This window comes from Magnolia sinica, chromosome 4 (assembly GCF_029962835.1).
Source record: "Magnolia sinica isolate HGM2019 chromosome 4, MsV1, whole genome shotgun sequence".
Classification (NCBI taxonomy): Eukaryota; Viridiplantae; Streptophyta; class Magnoliopsida; order Magnoliales; family Magnoliaceae; genus Magnolia; species Magnolia sinica.
The window spans coordinates 17,299,058-17,318,276 of record NC_080576.1 but is presented as its reverse complement, the minus strand read 5'-3'; the positions used below and the strand labels follow the sequence as shown (position 1 = coordinate 17,318,276).

General features: G+C 40.4%; 1 protein-coding gene across 1 annotated transcript; it reads right to left on the bottom strand.

Annotated features, from left to right (window-relative positions):
- Positions 1-628: 628 nt before the first annotated feature.
- On the bottom strand, positions 629-16,768 carry LOC131242623 (carboxyvinyl-carboxyphosphonate phosphorylmutase, chloroplastic-like). Its single transcript, XM_058241382.1, has 7 exons — positions 16,408-16,768; positions 16,218-16,291; positions 6,705-6,787; positions 6,515-6,539; positions 6,335-6,354; positions 5,874-6,029; positions 629-1,115 (listed from the first exon to the last, which is right to left on the bottom strand). Exons 1-7 carry the CDS (start codon positions 16,686-16,688, stop codon positions 753-755), a joined length of 1,002 nt encoding a protein of 333 aa, XP_058097365.1. The 5' UTR covers positions 16,689-16,768; the 3' UTR covers positions 629-752.
- Positions 16,769-19,219: the final 2,451 nt, after the last annotated feature.

Below are 19,219 nucleotides of genomic sequence, written 5' to 3'. Positions count from 1 at the left end.
GAGGGAAGGAGGGAGGGAGGGAGATCTACACTTCAGTAAGTCCAACATCAATGGCTGGTATCTTCCAATATGGGGGTATTTTTAGTGCACATCCAATCCAGAAGGAGGATTTCTGTATCAAATATCGACACCAAGAACAGCAGATAAGTCTACTCGTAATCTCTCTTCGTGAGATCATCTTTCCGAGAGCTGCGTGAATATATTATTACAGGAATATGGCTCAGCCTACTACTTTCCAACCACAGCTCCCACAAGAGAAACTCCATCCCTAGGATGCTTTTGGTAGTGCATCACATGGACCATGTCTCCAAACTAAAACCGGATTGATGGGGGGCCATTGATTACAGTGGGACCCACTATCCTGCGATCAAAAGAAGCATGTAAGAAAGGCTCAATCGCACACATCTCATCATGTTACATATATCCTAGTATTTGTGTGGGGAAAGCCTTAGACGTGTACAGGGGTTTTGGGAAGGATTCCGATTTTCTTCCCTATTTAGCCGGTGTCTTGAGCCTTCCCCATCTCAACAAGCGATCAAGGGTTCTTCAATCCCCTTTTTTCCACACTGCCCTTAACACCAGGTGCATTTAAGTAGGCATGACTATGAGAGCCCCACCAGCCATGAGATATTGAAACAACCAAAAACTACCTTAAAGCCGACAGATGAGTTGTAACTAACAGCCTTAATAACTGACATGGTTCAATTGCAACAGACATTCTCTACCACTAGAAGCAATGGGTTAAATAAAAATCATGACCTGACACTGACGGATTTCACTTTGGCGTACCGTTCTTCGAGTTCAAACCACGACTCCAAGCCAACCAGCTTATTGAACTCCTCGAACGTGGCCAGCTTGTGAAGCTGATCTCTGGTGCTTCCATTCTCCTTCAATGTCTTCAGAATGTCGATCATCGCACGGGCTGATGCATAGAGGGTCGTTAGTGGGTGAACGATGAGATGGAAGCCAATCTCTTTCAGCTCCTGCAGCGTGTGCAATGGTGTAACCCCACCTTCAAGCATGTTACAGACCCGGTAGCCACGAGTCTGATGCGCGATTTCCTGGAGCTCATTATCGTCCCTCGGTGCCTCCACAAAGCAAGCATCAGCCCCAGCCTGCACGTTTGTTTCCAGCATAGAGATCATCAATTCTCACACAGAGATCATCAATTTTCACAGAGAGAGAGAGAGAGAGAGAGAGAGAGAGAGAGAGAGAGAGCAAAAATTCCGCTCAATCTTTTTGGGTTTGTAACCTTATATCACATGGGCCAGTGATGCTATTCGTTAAAGGCTTGCAATGTCTCCCAGATGTGGACCAGAGCTTGAGTCTACTGCAATGAATGAAAATGGGATGATAACGAGTCCGACTGAGTATCACTGCATTATCACTTTCGGTGTATTTTGCAGGCTGAGGTGTTTAATACATCCCACCATCCACATTTTACTAGATGGTGCCAAATAGCTGCCCTTCTGCCATCCTCATTCTGAGGTACATCCAAACAGGCCCTTAGCCATTACCCAAAAGTCTGTCAAGCCAGTGAAATTCTGCCTTTTCTTATGCACCCCTCTGTGTGAGGTGCTGGAAGAAAAGAATTTAACAGGTCTGAGGGCCTGTTCATATATTGGTACACTATAATTTTGGACATGCTTGGGAGTAATGAATCCCAACATTCCTATTTAATTTCATGTAGTACATGCATAGAACTGAGTACATCATAATCTCTTATGTTTGTTTGGACGTTGACTGTTTCCGATGAATTAGGATGATTGATCGTTTGAGAGGTTTGTAATTTAAAAATCTGCTGGGGCTGCCACAATGACTCATGGTTCAGTGGCGTACATGTACAACACATGCATAGATGTGTTTTGTACTCCAACCACCAGACGTGATAATCATGTAATTCATCAGGCCCTGACATCCAAATATGGACCCCACTGGTGGATATATACAGGGCTGATCCATGTGTTTTTACATCCATCCTTCGCAAGAAAGGATTAGAGGATCGTACCATAGGTTATTGTTTTTCAAAGTTGTATGTGTATTGTCTGAGTGAGATGGGTATTCGTTACGGTATGGAGTAGCATGCATTTGGGTACAAATACTGTGACCAGGTGTGGAGATGGGTCAACAACAATACATGTTGACCTATGGCAGTCAAACTGAAGGCAGGACAAATATGTGCCGAAAAGCAATCCAATTTCAAATGTTGCAATGTCTGTGCCAGAGCATACTTAGCAGAGGTACCGATTTTTTTTTTTCCTAGCTGATTTGACATTTACAGCTGTCCATCTGAACGTCTGAATTGGTATTAATCCTTACAAATGACAGGGCATAGGAGATTATCAAACAATGTACCCATCACATATTTACCACTGATGGCGTCAGACAGGTAATGTAATTTACAATCATTATGATTTTACTTTTCATTATTGGCATAATTTAGGAAACAAACAGCCCCTAAGATTTACTCCTTTATTCTTCTATTTTATTACTAATATTTTAAATATTAAATATATATTAATCTAGCAACAGAATAAGGTTTGATGAGCCACATGCATGTAAGGGAGCCTGTTTACACACCACGCTTGTGTCAAAGAGGCACATGTGTGTGCAACCTAATCCATCCACCGGGAGGTCCCGACCATGTAAATGCCCTTATTTGACCTGGATAGAACTCGAAACTAAGGTCCAAAGACCCAATGAGTACCTGGACTGGATTGGATCTAGGTCCAGGTCCCAAAGAATGAAGCCTAGACCCGGCAAGTCCTGAACCCAATCAAGTTGGCTATGGGTGCTCTAGGACTAGGACCCAATCCGAACCTGACCCTCTGACAGCCCTGGTTTCTGCAGCAGATAGACACATAAACGTACTTAATGACATCGGCAACGCCTGCGCTATACTACATAAGTTTGAGATGATTAGTGACTCAATCACGCTTCTCAGTCTATTAACTTGGTTTTAGTCATCAAACTCAGTCAGCAAAAATATACTTTTAAAAGCTTCTTCTAGAGTTTTTCCAATCCAAGATGCAGGCAGGACAAGGATTTGAGTAGAAATGGATTTTTTGAAATGTATTCTGTATCCAAGGACACCAACTGCCACACTAACCTCTCTTCCCTTAATCCCTATAAAGGACAGCCGAATCCTCACTCATTGTAGGCTTTCCCTTAGTTCATTTTGTTGGAATTATCCAGCTTGGCATTCGTTTCCTTAACTACGACAACATGATCTAGAAAAATGCAGTAAAGCACACGACCACCTCTAACAAACCCATTCGTCTAGTTTTCCCACCTTTTACCTTCACCCGGTGGTGATATTAAAAAGATAGCAACCAAGTCTACTAATAGGATGAGAATCATTTACCAGGCACAATTCTGGAATTTAGGCAAAGGCAATAGTGGAAATTTTTATGACCATCACATGCCGATGAAACTTGAGGGAATTTTTTTAATTATTATTGTTTTAAAAGACAGCCATCCAACCAACTACTACATGGTTCAAGTCCATATCTCAATGGTAGAAGCATGTTTCAAAAGTGAGGTGTTTGAGTTCAATCCCAACTTACCCAGCTGCATAGAGCAAATTGTTTGGCATTTAGAGGCAACAAAAGCAGAGGATAAAGATTGCAGATATGATCATGTTGATAGGGATGTATGAGAAGACTTGGAAGATCCAAGAATCAGGCCAGGCAAGGCAAACCAACCTACAAGCTGATAGGAGATAAAACGATGTAGAGCCAAGTGTATAGCTCACCTGTGTGCAAAAAAATCAGAGAAGGGACCACTGTTTGCTAAGAAAATTGGTGTAGGAGCCACTGAGTAGACCCGAAAGGAGAACAAGGGGAAGACCTAAAAGGACTCAGATAGAAGTGGTGAGAAGAGATATGAGAGGTTTGTTAATTTATAGTGGGATGGGCCTTTGGATAGGAATGATTGTCGAAACAAGATATGTAAATCTGACCCCAAATAGCTAGGACAAGACTATGATGAGGATGGCGGTGATGCCGATGACAGTGGAGAAACAATACCGGTATGTTTACATTCCTAGGAAGCTCTAGAATGCATTGCACGCTGGCCAAAGCTTCATATTTATGCGTGTGTGCGCGCATGTGTGCGTATACATATATATTCAAGTATAGATAGATAGATAAAGGGTTTTAACAACTTCCCCAATGCTTTGAAGTGTTGAGTGTCCAATCATTGATCTGGGATGTTCATTCATTCATACAATTGGGAGCAAGCAATGGTGAAAAAATCATGCCAATTGGATGATCATAACCCTTTAAACTGGGCCAGCTTGTTACAATCGTCCACTTTTAGGAGCCATAAATCACACAATTAGAACCATCACAATCAACTACTTTGGAATCATAGGCAACAAAAAGTTGGATCTATTGAATGGATGTTACAAGATGATGTTTGAATCTATTTTATTTCTCCACCAAATCTTGGCCGTCCATTTTCCATTTTCTACTCTATCAATTGTATGTTTAGGATTGTCCAATCAGAATGGATGTTACAAGATGATGTTTGAATCTATTTTGTTTCTCCACCAAATCTTGGCCGTCCATTTTCTACGCTATTAATCGTATGTTTAGGATCATCCAATCAGCATGATTTCTTTCACCATTGCTTGTTCCCAATTGTATGACTAAATGAATGGCCTAGATCAGTGATTGGACACTCCACATGTCAGTTAAAGCACAAGGGACGTTGCTAATGTCTCACACACATATTCATAGGATAAGTGTAGCTGGGCAGTTAAGGATAGCTATAAGACCAGCCAAGCTTTATGGGACAGAATGTTGGAGTGTTTAAGGAACAACATGTTCATGGGATGAGTGTCACATAGTTACATATGTACATATTCACATGATGAGTGTAACTGGCCAATTAAGGATAGGAATAAGACCAGCCATACATCATAGGACAGAATGTTGGGCAATTGAGGAACAACAACAGGTTCATAGCATGTATAGCTGAAATAAGGATGTTGAGATGGATGAGAAGCAAGATGAGGAAGATAGAATTAGAAATGAATGCATTCGAGGGAACTTTGGAGTAGCACCAATAGGTAATAAAACGAGGAAAACTAGACTTACATGGTTTGGTCATGTGCAACGGAGAACTTCCAGGGTTAGGAGTGAGTTGGTACAAGTTGAAGGCTCTAAAGGGGCAAACAGAAGGCCCAAAAGGACATGGGTAACTTGGCCCTTGATAGACCTGAAGAAAAGACCTGAAGACCCAGGGTCTAACTTGGCCCTTGATAGAGTAGAATGGTGGAAAGGATCCACTTAGCTTATCCCAATTAGTTGGGATAAGGATCAGAAGATTATGTCATACATACATAACGTAGAGTCCAATAGTGAATCCAGTAATAACCAATATTTCCAACAAGATTACATCCATTTTGGTGAACCTACATGATATGGCTGGTGCCAGTTTCAAGAAAACTTTCAACATTCCTTTTGTTTTGCAAATAGGTGAAGTCGTACCTTTTAAAGATTTTGGGCAAAAGCATACTTCTTCCAAAATGTACTTGTTGCTACATATTTCATGATGATTTATCATAAAATAGAATAGTATTGTCAGGTCCTTAAGTTTGCTAGCTGTTACTCTAGTAAAGTGAAAAGCAAACAGAAATTAGCATCAAGTAATTGTGAGTGGTAATGACATTGATTGCATGCTCTTAAAAAGTGATACTTCTGCCACACAAGAGCTTCAAGGAGTAAGTTCAGGCATAGTTATAGCATTCAAAAATATCACATCTTATCTTGTGTTATGAACTAGGATGAATTAGTGAATCTAAAGTTCAAATGACTTCATATAGTGGTTGGTGTTTGTAATATCCTATCAAGGGCTCAATGTGATACCTCCATGTAGAGGTTAGCCCGTGAAATGGCATCTGATAGCCCTGTTTTAGCAGATGTTGCGCGAGCATCAGTCCGAGCTACAAGGAAGAAGTCAGAATCCCCAATGGCATCTCTTGCAGAAGCTATCTTGGCAGCATGCTCCTCAGCAGCTATCACCTGGAAAAAATAGAAAAAATAACAACGGAGATAATAATAAAATAATAATAACATTGACAAAATACTTATGGAGATCTGAAATCAATCACCACACAAGAACGTATATGGACACATACTGTGTGAGCATGCATAGCCACACACCCATAGATGTGTCTACGGTACCAGTAAACTAAACTTGAATGTTAATGTATTCATGAATGAATTTGTAGCATTCTGTTATAAGAACTTCTCTTGCAACATATAACACCCAAAGTTCAACTGACCAATTACAATGGAAAAGACAAAAAGTACTAAGCACAAAGTACCTGTTTGCCATGCATATGGCCTGGTCAAATGCACATAAAAGCACCAGTGAAAATTTGTCAGCATCATGCAGTCCAAAAGAAAGAAGTATGAAATAAAAGAAACCATTACTTTTTCCTGCCAATATCCTTAGAAGCGAAATACATTAAATGGGAGACGTTAGAGATGAGGTGCTCTCTTACCACACTTCTTTGGCCATGCTTGATCCTGTAATAGAAGAAAAATATTGACGTAAAGAATTATTGCTACAGGACTTCATGATTTTTAATAATGAGGATTTAAAATATACTAGTGCCAAGTTCAAAAAAAAGAAAAAAGAAAGAAAGAAAAAAAGAACCCAATGTCTCAAATCACCTATGATTTACATTGTACCTCGAGAAAGCAACCAGCAGCACCTGCTGCAATCAAATCTCGGACAGTCCTCTGAACATTGAGAGCGTTGCCACCGCCAGTATCTAGCAAACATTAAAGAGAAACAATTGATTTAAATACATTGCAGAAAGTCTGAAATTGAGTTTTTTTAAAATAAACATAATAAAGAAAAGACCTTGAACTTAAGCAAAAGAAACCTCACATTAACACATGCAACATCTTGTCTTAGACCAAAACAAGAAAAACATAATATAACTTCTGTTGGCATTAACTGACAACAGTAGAAGCAGGACAATTCTAGATGCAAAGAATCAATATGTTTTGCATCTTGACACGTATGATTATCCACAAAAGGAAAAGAGAGAAGCCCACATGATTACTTGAAACTTGAGTAAGCATATGAAAGTAATGGATTTCGTAACTTAAACTTACTGGGCACTGTTAAAAATCACTGTCGCAGATTTCGGGGAACTATGCTGGTGGGGCACCAGGCATAAAACTATTACCAGATCCTTGAACTAAAGATCTATGAAAGCTATTAAACTAAAATGAAACAGCCAAGGATAGAAGTATCCTCTTTTTTCTTCTGAAAGGAAATTAAGATTTTATTAAAGCAAAAGACAAAACAAGACAGACACCAGAGCAACAGCTCAAGGGAGAATATAATGAGGAACCATCAATCCCTTTCGAAGGCAGGCATAAAGTTGTTTAAACCAATGGTCCAATTAACAAACCCTTCTTTAGCCTAATGGAAGATCTAATCATACATTTCAGCTTTGTTGCAGAATTTCCTCTTTTCGCTTCCCTTCCAAATAGGCCAAAGCTCAGCTAACAGCGTAAGAGGCCACAAGATTTTTCTCCTCATTCCAAGCAGCCCCATCACACATGCCAGGTCTAGAGAAAGACCAAGATCATCCCATGCATTGCTCACACCATCCCAAAAAACGTCAACATACCTCCACCAAACAGCTCTTGAAATTCTCAATGCATAAACAAATGGTGTACTGATTCCTCATTCCAAAAGCAAAGAATACAAATGTTTGTGATGATAATCATTCTACTCCTCATATGGTCAATGGCAAGGTATTCAATAATGGTAATGATGGTCATGTCAGTCATTACAATACAGTCTGTAATGGCCTTTACGGTCCCCATAACACCCATTACGGCTCTGTAATAGTCAGACTTTTTAAGAAAGTGTATTGGCTCCGTATCGGACTGTTATAAGCCTGTTACAGGCCTCCTTTTTTTTTTTCTTTCTTTCAAAATGGGCATTAAACAATGGGTCCCATTGTTACCATTATGTAATGGCCATTAAGGGAGTCATGTAACTGTTTGTGAATACCATGGTCAATGGTAAGCATCTTAGACTTCCCAACAAGCCAGCCAAAGACAATACCCACTACTCAGATAACCCAAATCAAATCTATCTGGGCCCCCTATCCTTCCTTCTACAATCCTCTGAAAGTAGTAGATAGAACAAATCTACTGAGAAAGTCCCCACCCTCTCAAGGTTCCGCATCCATACATCACTTTCTCTTAACGATGGTTTCCATCTGTTTCTGAAGCCCATGAGGATAAGAAGTTCCTCAATCTCATCTTCATAAAGATCCCTTCAAAATGCCAGCAGCCACAACACCCGTGAAGCGATTAAAACCACCGTCAACCACTTGATGCAACTAAAACCACTGCCCAAGCAACATGCCACCACAATCAAAGCACAAATTGATTCCAATGGCACACGGAATATGTAAGGATCGTGTGCAATAAATAAAAAGAAGCCAAAGAAGAAAAACCCAACCACAAACCACACAAGAACACAAGATATAAGTGGTTAGCACTAGGAGTACATCCATGAGCAATCCGGCAAAGAAAAATCCACTACAGCAAGGAGAGATTACAAAGAATAAGGAATTGAGTACCTTCTTCAAGAATACAACAAAACCCTCTTGAATCCAAGCTTAAAAGAAAAACCATCTACTATTGCAATGCTAGTTATAGATCTTCTCACTGTGGACACTTTGAGAAGAAAACCTTGGAGCACCTCTTGGAAAGCCTTGGAGCCTTGAATCTAGCCTTTACGAAGAAAACCCCTTTCTTGAAACCCTCTTGTGTAAGAAAGAAACCCCTATCCAAAATTTGCAACTCTACCTTAGCCGCACATAACTTGCTCTAAAAGCCACCCTTTCATGAGGGAAATGTCAAATATACCCCTCCAATGGTCCACTGACAATTGAGCCTTGTTAGCTTATGTGAAACATGGGTCGTATGGGCTCAAAAAAGTGGCTAAACCCATAGTGATTTTTTTTAAAAAAAAAAATTAAGGTAATATTTTTATTGAAAGAACAACAACAAAACACAAACCGAACAAAAATAGAAAAAACGAAGCAACAGGGGAAAGCGAAAGCAACAGAGAACATAAAAACACCCAAACAGAGAAAGGGCTACTCCTCATTAGCTTGACACCAAAAAATAATTTTTTTAAAAAAAAGACAAAAAACTAGGGGGCCCAGTCTCTAAAATGGGCTAGCATTCCAGAGAACACCCCTGCCGCTAAGCTTGAAATATTCTTGAAGCATCTATTGTTGCACTCAACCCAAATGGTCCAGAAAACTGCTAGGAGGATTGCCCTCCATTTTCTTTTACCTAGGGCTCCACCAGAATCTACATGCCACCTAGAAAGAAGATCATCTATCGAGTTAGGCATAACCCAAGAAACCCTTGCTAGTCTGAGGACGCTCCACCAGATATCGGACGAGGAGTAGTGTAATAGAAGATGGTCCACTGATTCTTCAACTTGATAGCAAAATCACTTCCTTGCCTTGCCAATCACCATCATTACCTTGGCTTGAAGCCTAGAGAAGTCAAGCTCCAATCTAACTCATCTATTTGAACGATCTTTGTAAGCATGTCCGCTACATTATCTTCCATTCCTACCTTCAACAAATGAATTTGGTCATCTTTAATGACTTGACGAATGAAATGGTGTTGAATTGCAATATACTTGCTTCTCTTGTGATTAACTAGGTTCTTCGCCAAATAAATGATGCTCATATTGTCACAAAACAAATCCATAGGTTTATAAACAAAACATTTCTCTCCCAAAAATCCTTAAAGCCAAACCGCCTCCTTACAAGCTTTCGTTGCTGCCATGTACTCGGCATCCGTAGTTGACAATGCTACCTTTCCTCAAAGCTTTGACATCAAACTTATAGGACCATTTGCAAAACAAAATACATATCCCGCAGTCAATCTTCAGTTATCAAGATCACTGGAAATCGGCGCCCACGCTTTTATCATTGTTTTTGAGGTGTATAGGCTGATTTGGATTGAAGATGTAGTAGACTTAGAGTCGTCAATTGCCAATTAGCTCAAAATCCTACAGTCGGCGAGAACATGCAGAATCTGTAAAAGCCAGAGAATTTTCTTTAAGTTGACTCTTAATCTACAACTCGGGATTCTGAGTAAGGGACCTCGGTTACAGAGATGAAAGGTGTTAGGCACCCTCTTTGCTCGTATGGGTGTACGGTCTATACTTCGTGTGGTAAGCTAATTTCAAGAGATAAGATGATAAGATGCGAAGTATTAAAATGAGACTAGGCAAACCTGAATTTCTGATGTGGTAGGGTCCAGAATTCCAGCAAGCCACAGAGCATATATTCAGAGAATGTCTAGAAAGAGGTTTAAGAAGAGATGCGATGATGATAGAATGTTATGTAGGAGGACTAGGCTACCATGAATTTCGGATGCAACATGATCCAGAGTTCTGGCAAGTCACGGAGCATACATTCAATGACAACCTAGAGAAGCAAGGAGGTTGAGAAGGAAAGTAATGATGCGATTGACGAATTATGAATGCAAGTGATGATGGCACGATCTTTGGCTTGCACTTGAATGTGGCTTGGATAAAGTATGTATGTTATGGTTTGGAATGGTTGACATAAGTGGGTGTAGGAGGCTAAGAGAGGGTTGGAGAAGGCTAACGGGGATTGAAGAAAATGGGAGCTTGAGAACTCAAGCACTCTCTCTTACTCTCACTCACTTACTCTCTCTCCCTCTCTCACTCTCCTTCTCTTGGTGAGAGTTGCTTGGTGTAGAATGAAGAGAGGATGGGGGTACTCATAGCCCCATTGCTGGTTTTCAGGTAATTGTTAGGACTATGAAGGGTAAAAGTTGGGTGGAGGCTTATGGTAGGTTGAAGGGTAGGAGGTGTCCCATGGCATACTCCCATAGGTTGATAAGGTTGGTAAAATAGTAAATGGGTGGAAGTCCAGGGGTAAAGTGGGTCCCAGCACAGTTGTCTCTCCAGGGGAGCAACAACTGTAGCTCAAGGCACATTTTCCAAGAGGAGGCGGTAATCGAATTACCTCCGTTTACTGTTCATCTCTATAATTTAGCCAACTGACTCGTTTGTGCCTCAAGAGTGGCTTAAGGCTTGGACTTAAGGCTTTGGCTTGGAAATGGCTTGGGTATGACTTGGCTTAAGAAATGGCTTGACTTAAGTAATGTCTTGGGTATGGCTAAGGCTTGAGAATGGCTTTTTGCTTAGAAATGGCTTGTGGTGTGGTTTTGGCTTGGGAATGGCTAAGGTATAGCTAGGGTTAGGGTCATGGCTCTTAGGGACCATCCATGCTTTATCAAGTTGCTAACCTGGGTGGGGTGTTTACACATCTTAAATAGAGCTCTAACAACCGTAACAAAAAGGAATAGGATTAAGGGGGGGGCCTAGCGCGTTATGCCTCTTCTTCCTCTAATAGCAACTCTATACACATCTCTAAGGTATTTGATCTCCTAATAGAGAAATCTAAAGATTGACACCCCACATGAACTCCAACCATGCCAAGACCTCTTCAATTGAGACATTATGCCTGCCTACCATTGTCACTAGACTCCTAGCAAGCTTCTTTTGCATCTCTTTTATAACCAATGAGCCTACCTTGACCTCTTTTGTGCCTTTTAGCTCTTCCCCGTGTAAATTTGTCGCTTCTCCTTCCCCTCTTCCTTTCCTAATAGCTTCAATCTCGTTAGCCCACAAAAAAGATGTGTAACCAACCAGCCACCCATAGAATTCAAGGTGGCCCAGGACATGTTGAACTTCAGTATAGGGTTCTAAATGGGTCAGCAAACCCATTGGGGTACCCAAACCCGACCCATTTAGACCCGACCTAGACATGACCCATTTGTTAAGTGGTACGGATCTAGGTCTAAGAACACAGGCCCAATTGCTAAACGGGGTTGGATTTGGTTACTTTTATGTTAGGCCCGACCTGAACCCATTTAGTAAATGGGCGGGCCTGGTCTATCTTGCAAGGGACCCATCCAAACCCGGACTTGTCCAAACCCGGTATAAATACTTGCATACCTTGACAAGTAACATGGGAAAACGAGAAATCCACCCCATGGTCGGCTAAGAATACGGGGCACCATAGAATATAAATCAACACACCGAAGATGGTGGGATTAATGAATTAGGATGTATGTGGATTGCATGTGAAAGGCTTTTGCAGGAAGTTCCTGCACTGGGATGTTAAGTGGGGCCCGCCATGATGCTTGTAAGAAATCTGCCCCGTCCATCCATTTTGCTAACTCAGTTTAGGACATGAGACCAAAAATGAGGCAAATCATTTCGATCTTTACCTGCGTCATTATTTGCATTTTTTTTATTATGAGAAGTTGCTAAATTTAATTTTTTATTATTAATTGACATTTATTAATTTTGATATAAAATCAAGGTGATCAAGACCTGACCAAACTCTTTAGACCCGTTATAAGTAGGTCTGGTTCAGGGTCTGGATATCCCTTAACCAGACTGGTTAGACCTGACCCATTTATAAATGGGTTTGGGTGGATCTCCCTCTACCAGATCCATACCCGTTTAGTAAATGGGCGGGTGTGGTTTTGGCTAAACCTGCCCCCAACCCGACCATTTACAGCACTACTTGAGTAGCAAGCTGTTCCATAAACTACTAGCGAATGTGCAGTGAAGAAATACATGATTGATCGTCTCTAGATTGGCCATGCAAATGATGCATCCATTTGGAAGCATTCGTCTTTGAAGGTTATCCACTATCAGTAGTCAATAACCTCTCCCTTCCAACAAGCGACGCAAAAGCTGCTACTTTCGGTGGATCTCCATAAGTCTGAACATGCATAGTGGGTTTGATGACCTCATCCGTTCCATTGTCGTGTAACAATTTATAGAATGACCACACATACAAACAACCAGATCCATAGAGAGCTGAAGGTACAGTTGCATTTTTCATCATTATTTGGATCTAGAAACAAGCTATTGATGGATATCTCCTCTTAGCTTCTATGTATTCAGAAATAGGTTGGTGTTGAAATGAGAATTTAAAGCTTCTTATGGTAGTGTTGTATAAACTACGAATTGTTTTCATTGTTGAATGAAATGGTGGTGAAAAACGGTTATCATAGTGTGGCCCTCCTAAATAGAGGTACCAAGGGGCTAGCAGCCTGGTTCTCTAGGGAATGTGGTAATTAAGAATTATGTTTGGATTTGTTATTAGTATTTTTAATTTCTTTAATGCTTATATTAAGTTGCTACTCCACATTACGGGCATCTCAAATATGTGGGCTCACTTTTGTGACCAAGCTGATGATTGGTTTAGCCTAAGAATCAACTCAAAGATTCATTTAAATGGGTTCCACCCAATGGTGTATTTTCTGCCAAGGTTTCTTATGTGATTATAAGATTTTGTAATGATTCTATACTCCAAGCTCTGCCTGACATGAATACACAACATCTTACTTGTATGTGACTTACAGGTTGCTCAAAAACTACTAACCAGCTTACATCCAAACAAGCAGCATGTAAGGGCCTGTTTAGATGCCTGTAAGTTTTTAAGTTGTAAGTGACTTATAAGTACGTGACTCACAGTTGAAGGTCACTTACAGGTTATTTTGTTTGGATGTAAGCTGTAAGTCACTTACAGGTAAATTGGTTTTTGTGTTTGGGTAGCCTGTAAGTTACTTACAAGTAAGAAGTTATATATTTACAGCCAAGCAGAGCTTGGAGTAGGGAATCATTTCAAGATGTTATAATCACATAAAAAATCCTGACACCAAATATATCATTCTCTTAAGCCTGCCAAGAGGAATATTTAAGCCAATTCTTATGCTATTCCATGGTGGGCCATTTTTGATATTTTACTTGTACAAGGTGTAGTGCATTAAAATAATTAAATAAAAAATTTAAAAATAAATAAAAATGGTCCACGTCAATAGACCAGACTGTGGGGAGCTTTAATGGTGGACATTCAATCACCACTGTTTCTTATGGTGTGACCCACCGAAGATTTGGATATACTTCATGTTTGGGCTTGGGCCCTAAAATGAGCTGGCAAAACTGATGGATGGCATAGATATACCAAAATAAAACACAAATTACGGTGGGCCCCACTGTCACATCCTAATTGAATCCATCAATTCCAACAAAAGAAAAAAAAAACCGCAACCCTAATTGCGTGCAAAGAAGGAGAGAGGGGAAGAGAGATGGGCGCATAGCAACACTAATTGCAGAGACGGAGAGAGGGAGGCGCACAAGGCCATTGCAGAGAGAGAGAGAGAGAGAGAGAGAGAGAGAGAGAGCTAGCTTAGTGGAGCTTCTTCAATGGCTAGAGCTTTTCGGTAATGGAGGTGCGTTTTCCCTCTCTTCCCCTTGTTTAAAAAATCAGACCATTGGCCTGTAAGTCACTTATAGGGAAGTGACCTCCAGCCCCTTGAAGTTTCTTGGCAGTTTTTCCTGTAAGTGACTTACAAGTTGTAAGTGAGTTACAGATGAATTTCTTCCCCCAAATAGCACCTGTTAGTGACTTTCCTATAAGTCACTTCCCACGAACCCAACTTACAGGCAACCAAATAGGCCCTAAGTGACTTTCACTTGAAAGTTCACTTACAACTTAAAAACTTACAGGCATCAAACGATCACCTGTTTGGATGCCTATAAGTCACTTACAGGTGAAAGTCACTTACAGATAACCTGTTTGAATATAAGTTGTAAGTCACTTACAGGTAAGTTAGTTTTTCTGTTGGGTAACCTATAAGTTACTTACAGGTGAAAAGTTGTATATTCACACTGAGCAGAGCTTCAATTAGGGAATTGTTCCAAAGTGTTATGATCATATCAGAATGAATAATATCAAATATATCATTTTATTAAGCCCATCAAGAGGAATATTTGAGCTAATTTTTTATATAATATGAAGCAATAACTCAATTTAAACATTGGGATTAAATTTAAAAACATTAATAGCAAATATAATAATTAAAGTATATTAACAATGTCTTCTTTAAAAATTAAAAGTACATTTTTTCATTTAAATGTAGACGTTGAACCGTATATTTAAGCATATCTAAAGCTAAAGTAGACCATACCACGGGAAAAAGTGAGAATACTGATTTCAACCGTTGAAACCTTTCTAGTGCCCATAGTGATCTTTATTTGTCATCCAACATGTTCATAAGATCACAAACACATAGATGAAGGGAAAAAAAAATAAAATCAGCTTGATCCATAACTTTTGTGGCCTCCCAGAAATTTTCAACGGAATACACTCAATTCACACTATTTCCTGCGGTGTGGTCCACTTGATCTTTGCATATAGCTAATTTTTGGGATCAGGACTTAAAATTAACTATTAAAATGGATGGACAGTGTGGATCAAATACATATATCATAGTGATCCACAGAGTTTACACATTACTTGGCACGCAATCCCTTCCAGCATTATACTCAGCCGTTGGCAAGAGTTCTTTTTTGAGAACTCATCATACGTGATTTGAGTCCAAAATCTGAACGGTCCACGTGATGCAGAACCCCATAAAACCCCCATGACCTAACTTTTACTTTAATCTAAAACATTGGTAGGCCATGACAAAAGAAAACATTTTCCTACCTTGATTTGCATCTTTCTTTTCTATGGCCCACCAGAGTTTTAAATCAGGGCAAAAATTGGTCCCTAACGGTTTCATGGGATGCTGCATCACATGTACCACACGTGTGAAAAAATGCGCACGTGCGTAAGTGAGCGTGCCGTGCCTTACAGAGTAACGTCAAACCACTCCCGTTTTCGGGGAGAAAAAAAGGGTAGATGAAACCCTACCGTTTTTGGAGGAGAAGAGACGGAAGGCGGTAATTGCAGAGAGGGAGGGGGAGAGAGATTGCAGAGAGGGAGGGGGAGAGGGATTGCAGAGAGGGAGAGCTGTCCCGACTGGTTGATGAAAGACGAGGAAATGGTGCGTTTCTCCCTCTTCCCCTCTTTTTAAAAATCCGACCGTTGAGCCTATAAGTGACTTACAGGGAAGTGACTTCTCAACCCCATCTCCCTGCAGTTTTTTGGTAGATTTGCCTGTAAGTGACTTACAGGTGATTTTTCTCCCCCAAACACCACCCGTAAGTGACTTCCCTGGAAGTCACTTCCTACTTACCCAACTTACAGGCATCCAAACAGGCCCTAAATAAATAAAAGAAAACCCTCGAAGAGAGAAACAAACCGGCATCGGCAATGATAGGGATGAGAGGAGCTGCGGCACAGACAAGGCGAGCAGTTTCCGCCATCTCCGGAGGCCTGAAAATCAACACATACATTAAAAAAGAAAAGAAAAACAAGTCATATACAAATGCAGCAAGAAGGATAATAGAAGGAATCCGGGATTTGGGGGTGTCATGCGCATAGGGGCTTACGTTAGCAAGCCGAAGTCGGGTTTGCCAAGCAGAGAGGCGGAAAGGGCGTAACCAGAGATGAAACCGGCGCTGAAACCAGACTTCTGGACGATGGCAGCTGAGAGCGCATCGTAGCAGCCGGGCATCAGGACCACGCCCTGCTCCTGTATCAACCGCTCGATGCGTGTTGGCATCTTTGCCGTTGGATAAATGGTAGCGTTTCGGGTTCTTCTCCGAAATGTCGGGCTGTTATGATACTGTAGGTTCGTTGCGGCTTTCATTGTCATCATTGCCATCGACATTTCCGAAGAGGGATTGGAAGTTTGAGGCGTTGGAACTGATTTCGTTCCGTCTCGCTTGTTGGGGAAAGAGCATTTATTCGCCTGCTTCCGCGCAAGAGTACACAGGACGCGGATTAGGTACTGACAGGTTGAGTAGCGAGACTCCGCTCCTCAATTCAGGTTACCGAGTTATGTGGGTCCCACCATGAGTTATGTGTTTTACCCCCACCGTCATCCATTTGGAGATATCATTTTAGGGCATGATCTAAAGAATGAAAAATATCCAAATCTGTAGCGGACCCTACTGTAGAAAACAGTGGAGAGAGTGACACACCACTGTAATGTTTATTTGAGATCCAACCTATTCATAAGTTAACAAAGACATTAAAAATAGGAAAAACACGTATATCAGCTTGATCGTAAACTTTTGTTGCCGTCAGAAGTTTTGAATGGTGGGCGTGTCACTCTCTAATGTTTTTCTGTGGTGGGGTTCATTGGAGATTTGAATCTGACTTATTTTTTTGGCTCATGCCCTAGAATGGTCTCCAAATTGATGGACGGTATGGATACAAAACATAAACCATACATCATGGTGGCCCGCAAAACTTGGTGACGTCACTTCAGTAGCCACTTTCGCTACTCAAACCTTTCGGTAGCTAAACCGCGTCCGATTACAAACCCGCTACACACGGGTAACTTTCGCATGCGAGCCGCCAATTCGATGATCTATGCTGATTTCGTGCTAAGCTTTTTCCAAGAAGTTGCTGCGCTTGGATGTCACATGGGCGCACTGTGTTGTTTGCGAAAAATCCATACTTGCTCGTCTTAGTGCATGCAATAAAAAATGAGGCAGATTCAAAAGACAAAGTGTAGCACTGAAACCTGTGGGCCATCTTTTCCAGCGAGTCTCTGCTACACAGAGACCTGTGGGGCCACTCCATTGTCCTTGTGAAAATCGACTCCGTCCATCAGTTTCTCCATATCGTGTTACACTAATAGCTTAAAAAATGAATTAGATCCAAAACATGAATGGGCCTGAACGCCTACCACTGAAAATGTATTGAGTCCAAAGAAGTTAGGATCAGGCATCTGGTGAGAATCACCTTATGATCGGATTTGATAGCATGATTTTAATGATGGAAATTTCCATCCCCACATTTTTCTCGTGGCCTATCTTCGTTTTTAGGCTCTCGTTCTAACGTGAGTAAGAAAAACTAATAGTCAGGGTGGACCCTAGGCTTTCATTCAATTGAAAACAGGTCAAGTAAGGCTTAATGGACAATTTTGGCAACCTTCAAATGATCCGGTGAACGACCATCGATCAATCAAGGATTCACTCAATCAATCGAAGGATTGATTGATGATATAAATTTAGTTTACCTTTCCTTACACATGAACTAGCCGGTAAAAATTTAATGACTAAAAATTTTCTTAAATGGATCAAGTCATATAAGATAGGTCGTTTTAAATCTAAAGGGGTTTAGATCTAAGATTACTAAGATACCTTATAATTTATCTGATCTTCCACTTTGATATTTTAAATCTTCACATATTTAGTTTTCAAAATCTTGTTATTGAAGCTTAACTAACTCAAGACACCTTAATTCATGTTATTGACAAAATTAAAGGAATAATAGTTTTACCAGTATAAACGGATGTTACTTAAGTTTTTTTTATTATTATTTTTAATTTTTCCCATTGATTGTATTATTCTTACATGTAAATTAATAAAATTGGTGATCAATCATATTTTTTATTTTACATATTCATTATTAATTCACTAAGAAACTCGATATACTATCTCTATTGAAAGAAAAGTCTTTAACTCAAAGATAAAATAATCTCACTATGAAAGTGAGTACTGGGGCATAAACCAAAAAATTAAAAAGATTCAAAGTAGGCTACACTATTGGAAAACATCGGTGATTGAAGGCTCATTATTAAAAACTTCTTAAAGCCCATTGTACTGTACTTTTCTTTTCTTTTTTCTTTTTTTTTTAACGGCTTATCAATCCATATTTTGGAATTTGCGTCTGACTCATTTTTCTCGTATCATAAAATCAGGCGGCAAAATGGATGCACAGCCCAGACAAAACACATACATCGTGGTGGATCGACCGAGCAACGACCAATAGCGACCAGCCACTGGCAGTGTCAGTACGCAATCCACGTCCGCCTAGCGCGGTAATCATGTTGGTTCGAAGGGCGTGACCATTCGCTGATGTGGATCTACGGTGTAGATGAAATCAACTCCGTCCATCAGGTCCTTCAAACCATTATAGCCCGAACATAACACTGATCCAAAACCCAGGTAGGCCTCACCATAGGAATAAGTATAAAATCTGGCTAAAACCCTTTAATTCATACGGCGTGGTCCACTTAGGTTTCAAAATAGCATTATATATAGAATTTACCTTCATCCCGATGAAAAGCGTCATCTTAATGGAATGGATGACATATATAAACTACGCTGGACCCCATACAAAACTAACGGTGTTGTTTCATTCTAGCAACTCTTCCTCAAAGTGAAAATGAGGCAGGGCACATGATGG

Excerpts from the sequence above, each read along its gene's own strand:
- LOC131242623 (XM_058241382.1), bottom strand. The coding sequence starts at position 16,688 with ATGTCGATGGCAATGATGACAATGAAAGCCGCAACGAACCTACAGTAT. Across the intron at positions 6,788-16,217 it reads CCCTATCATTGCCGATGCCG|ATACTGGCGGTGGCAACGCT; the intron begins GTTTGTTTCTCT and ends AATGTTTGCTAG. Across the intron at positions 6,540-6,704 it reads CTGCTGGTTGCTTTCTCGAG|GATCAAGCATGGCCAAAGAA; the intron begins GTACAATGTAAA and ends CTTCTATTACAG.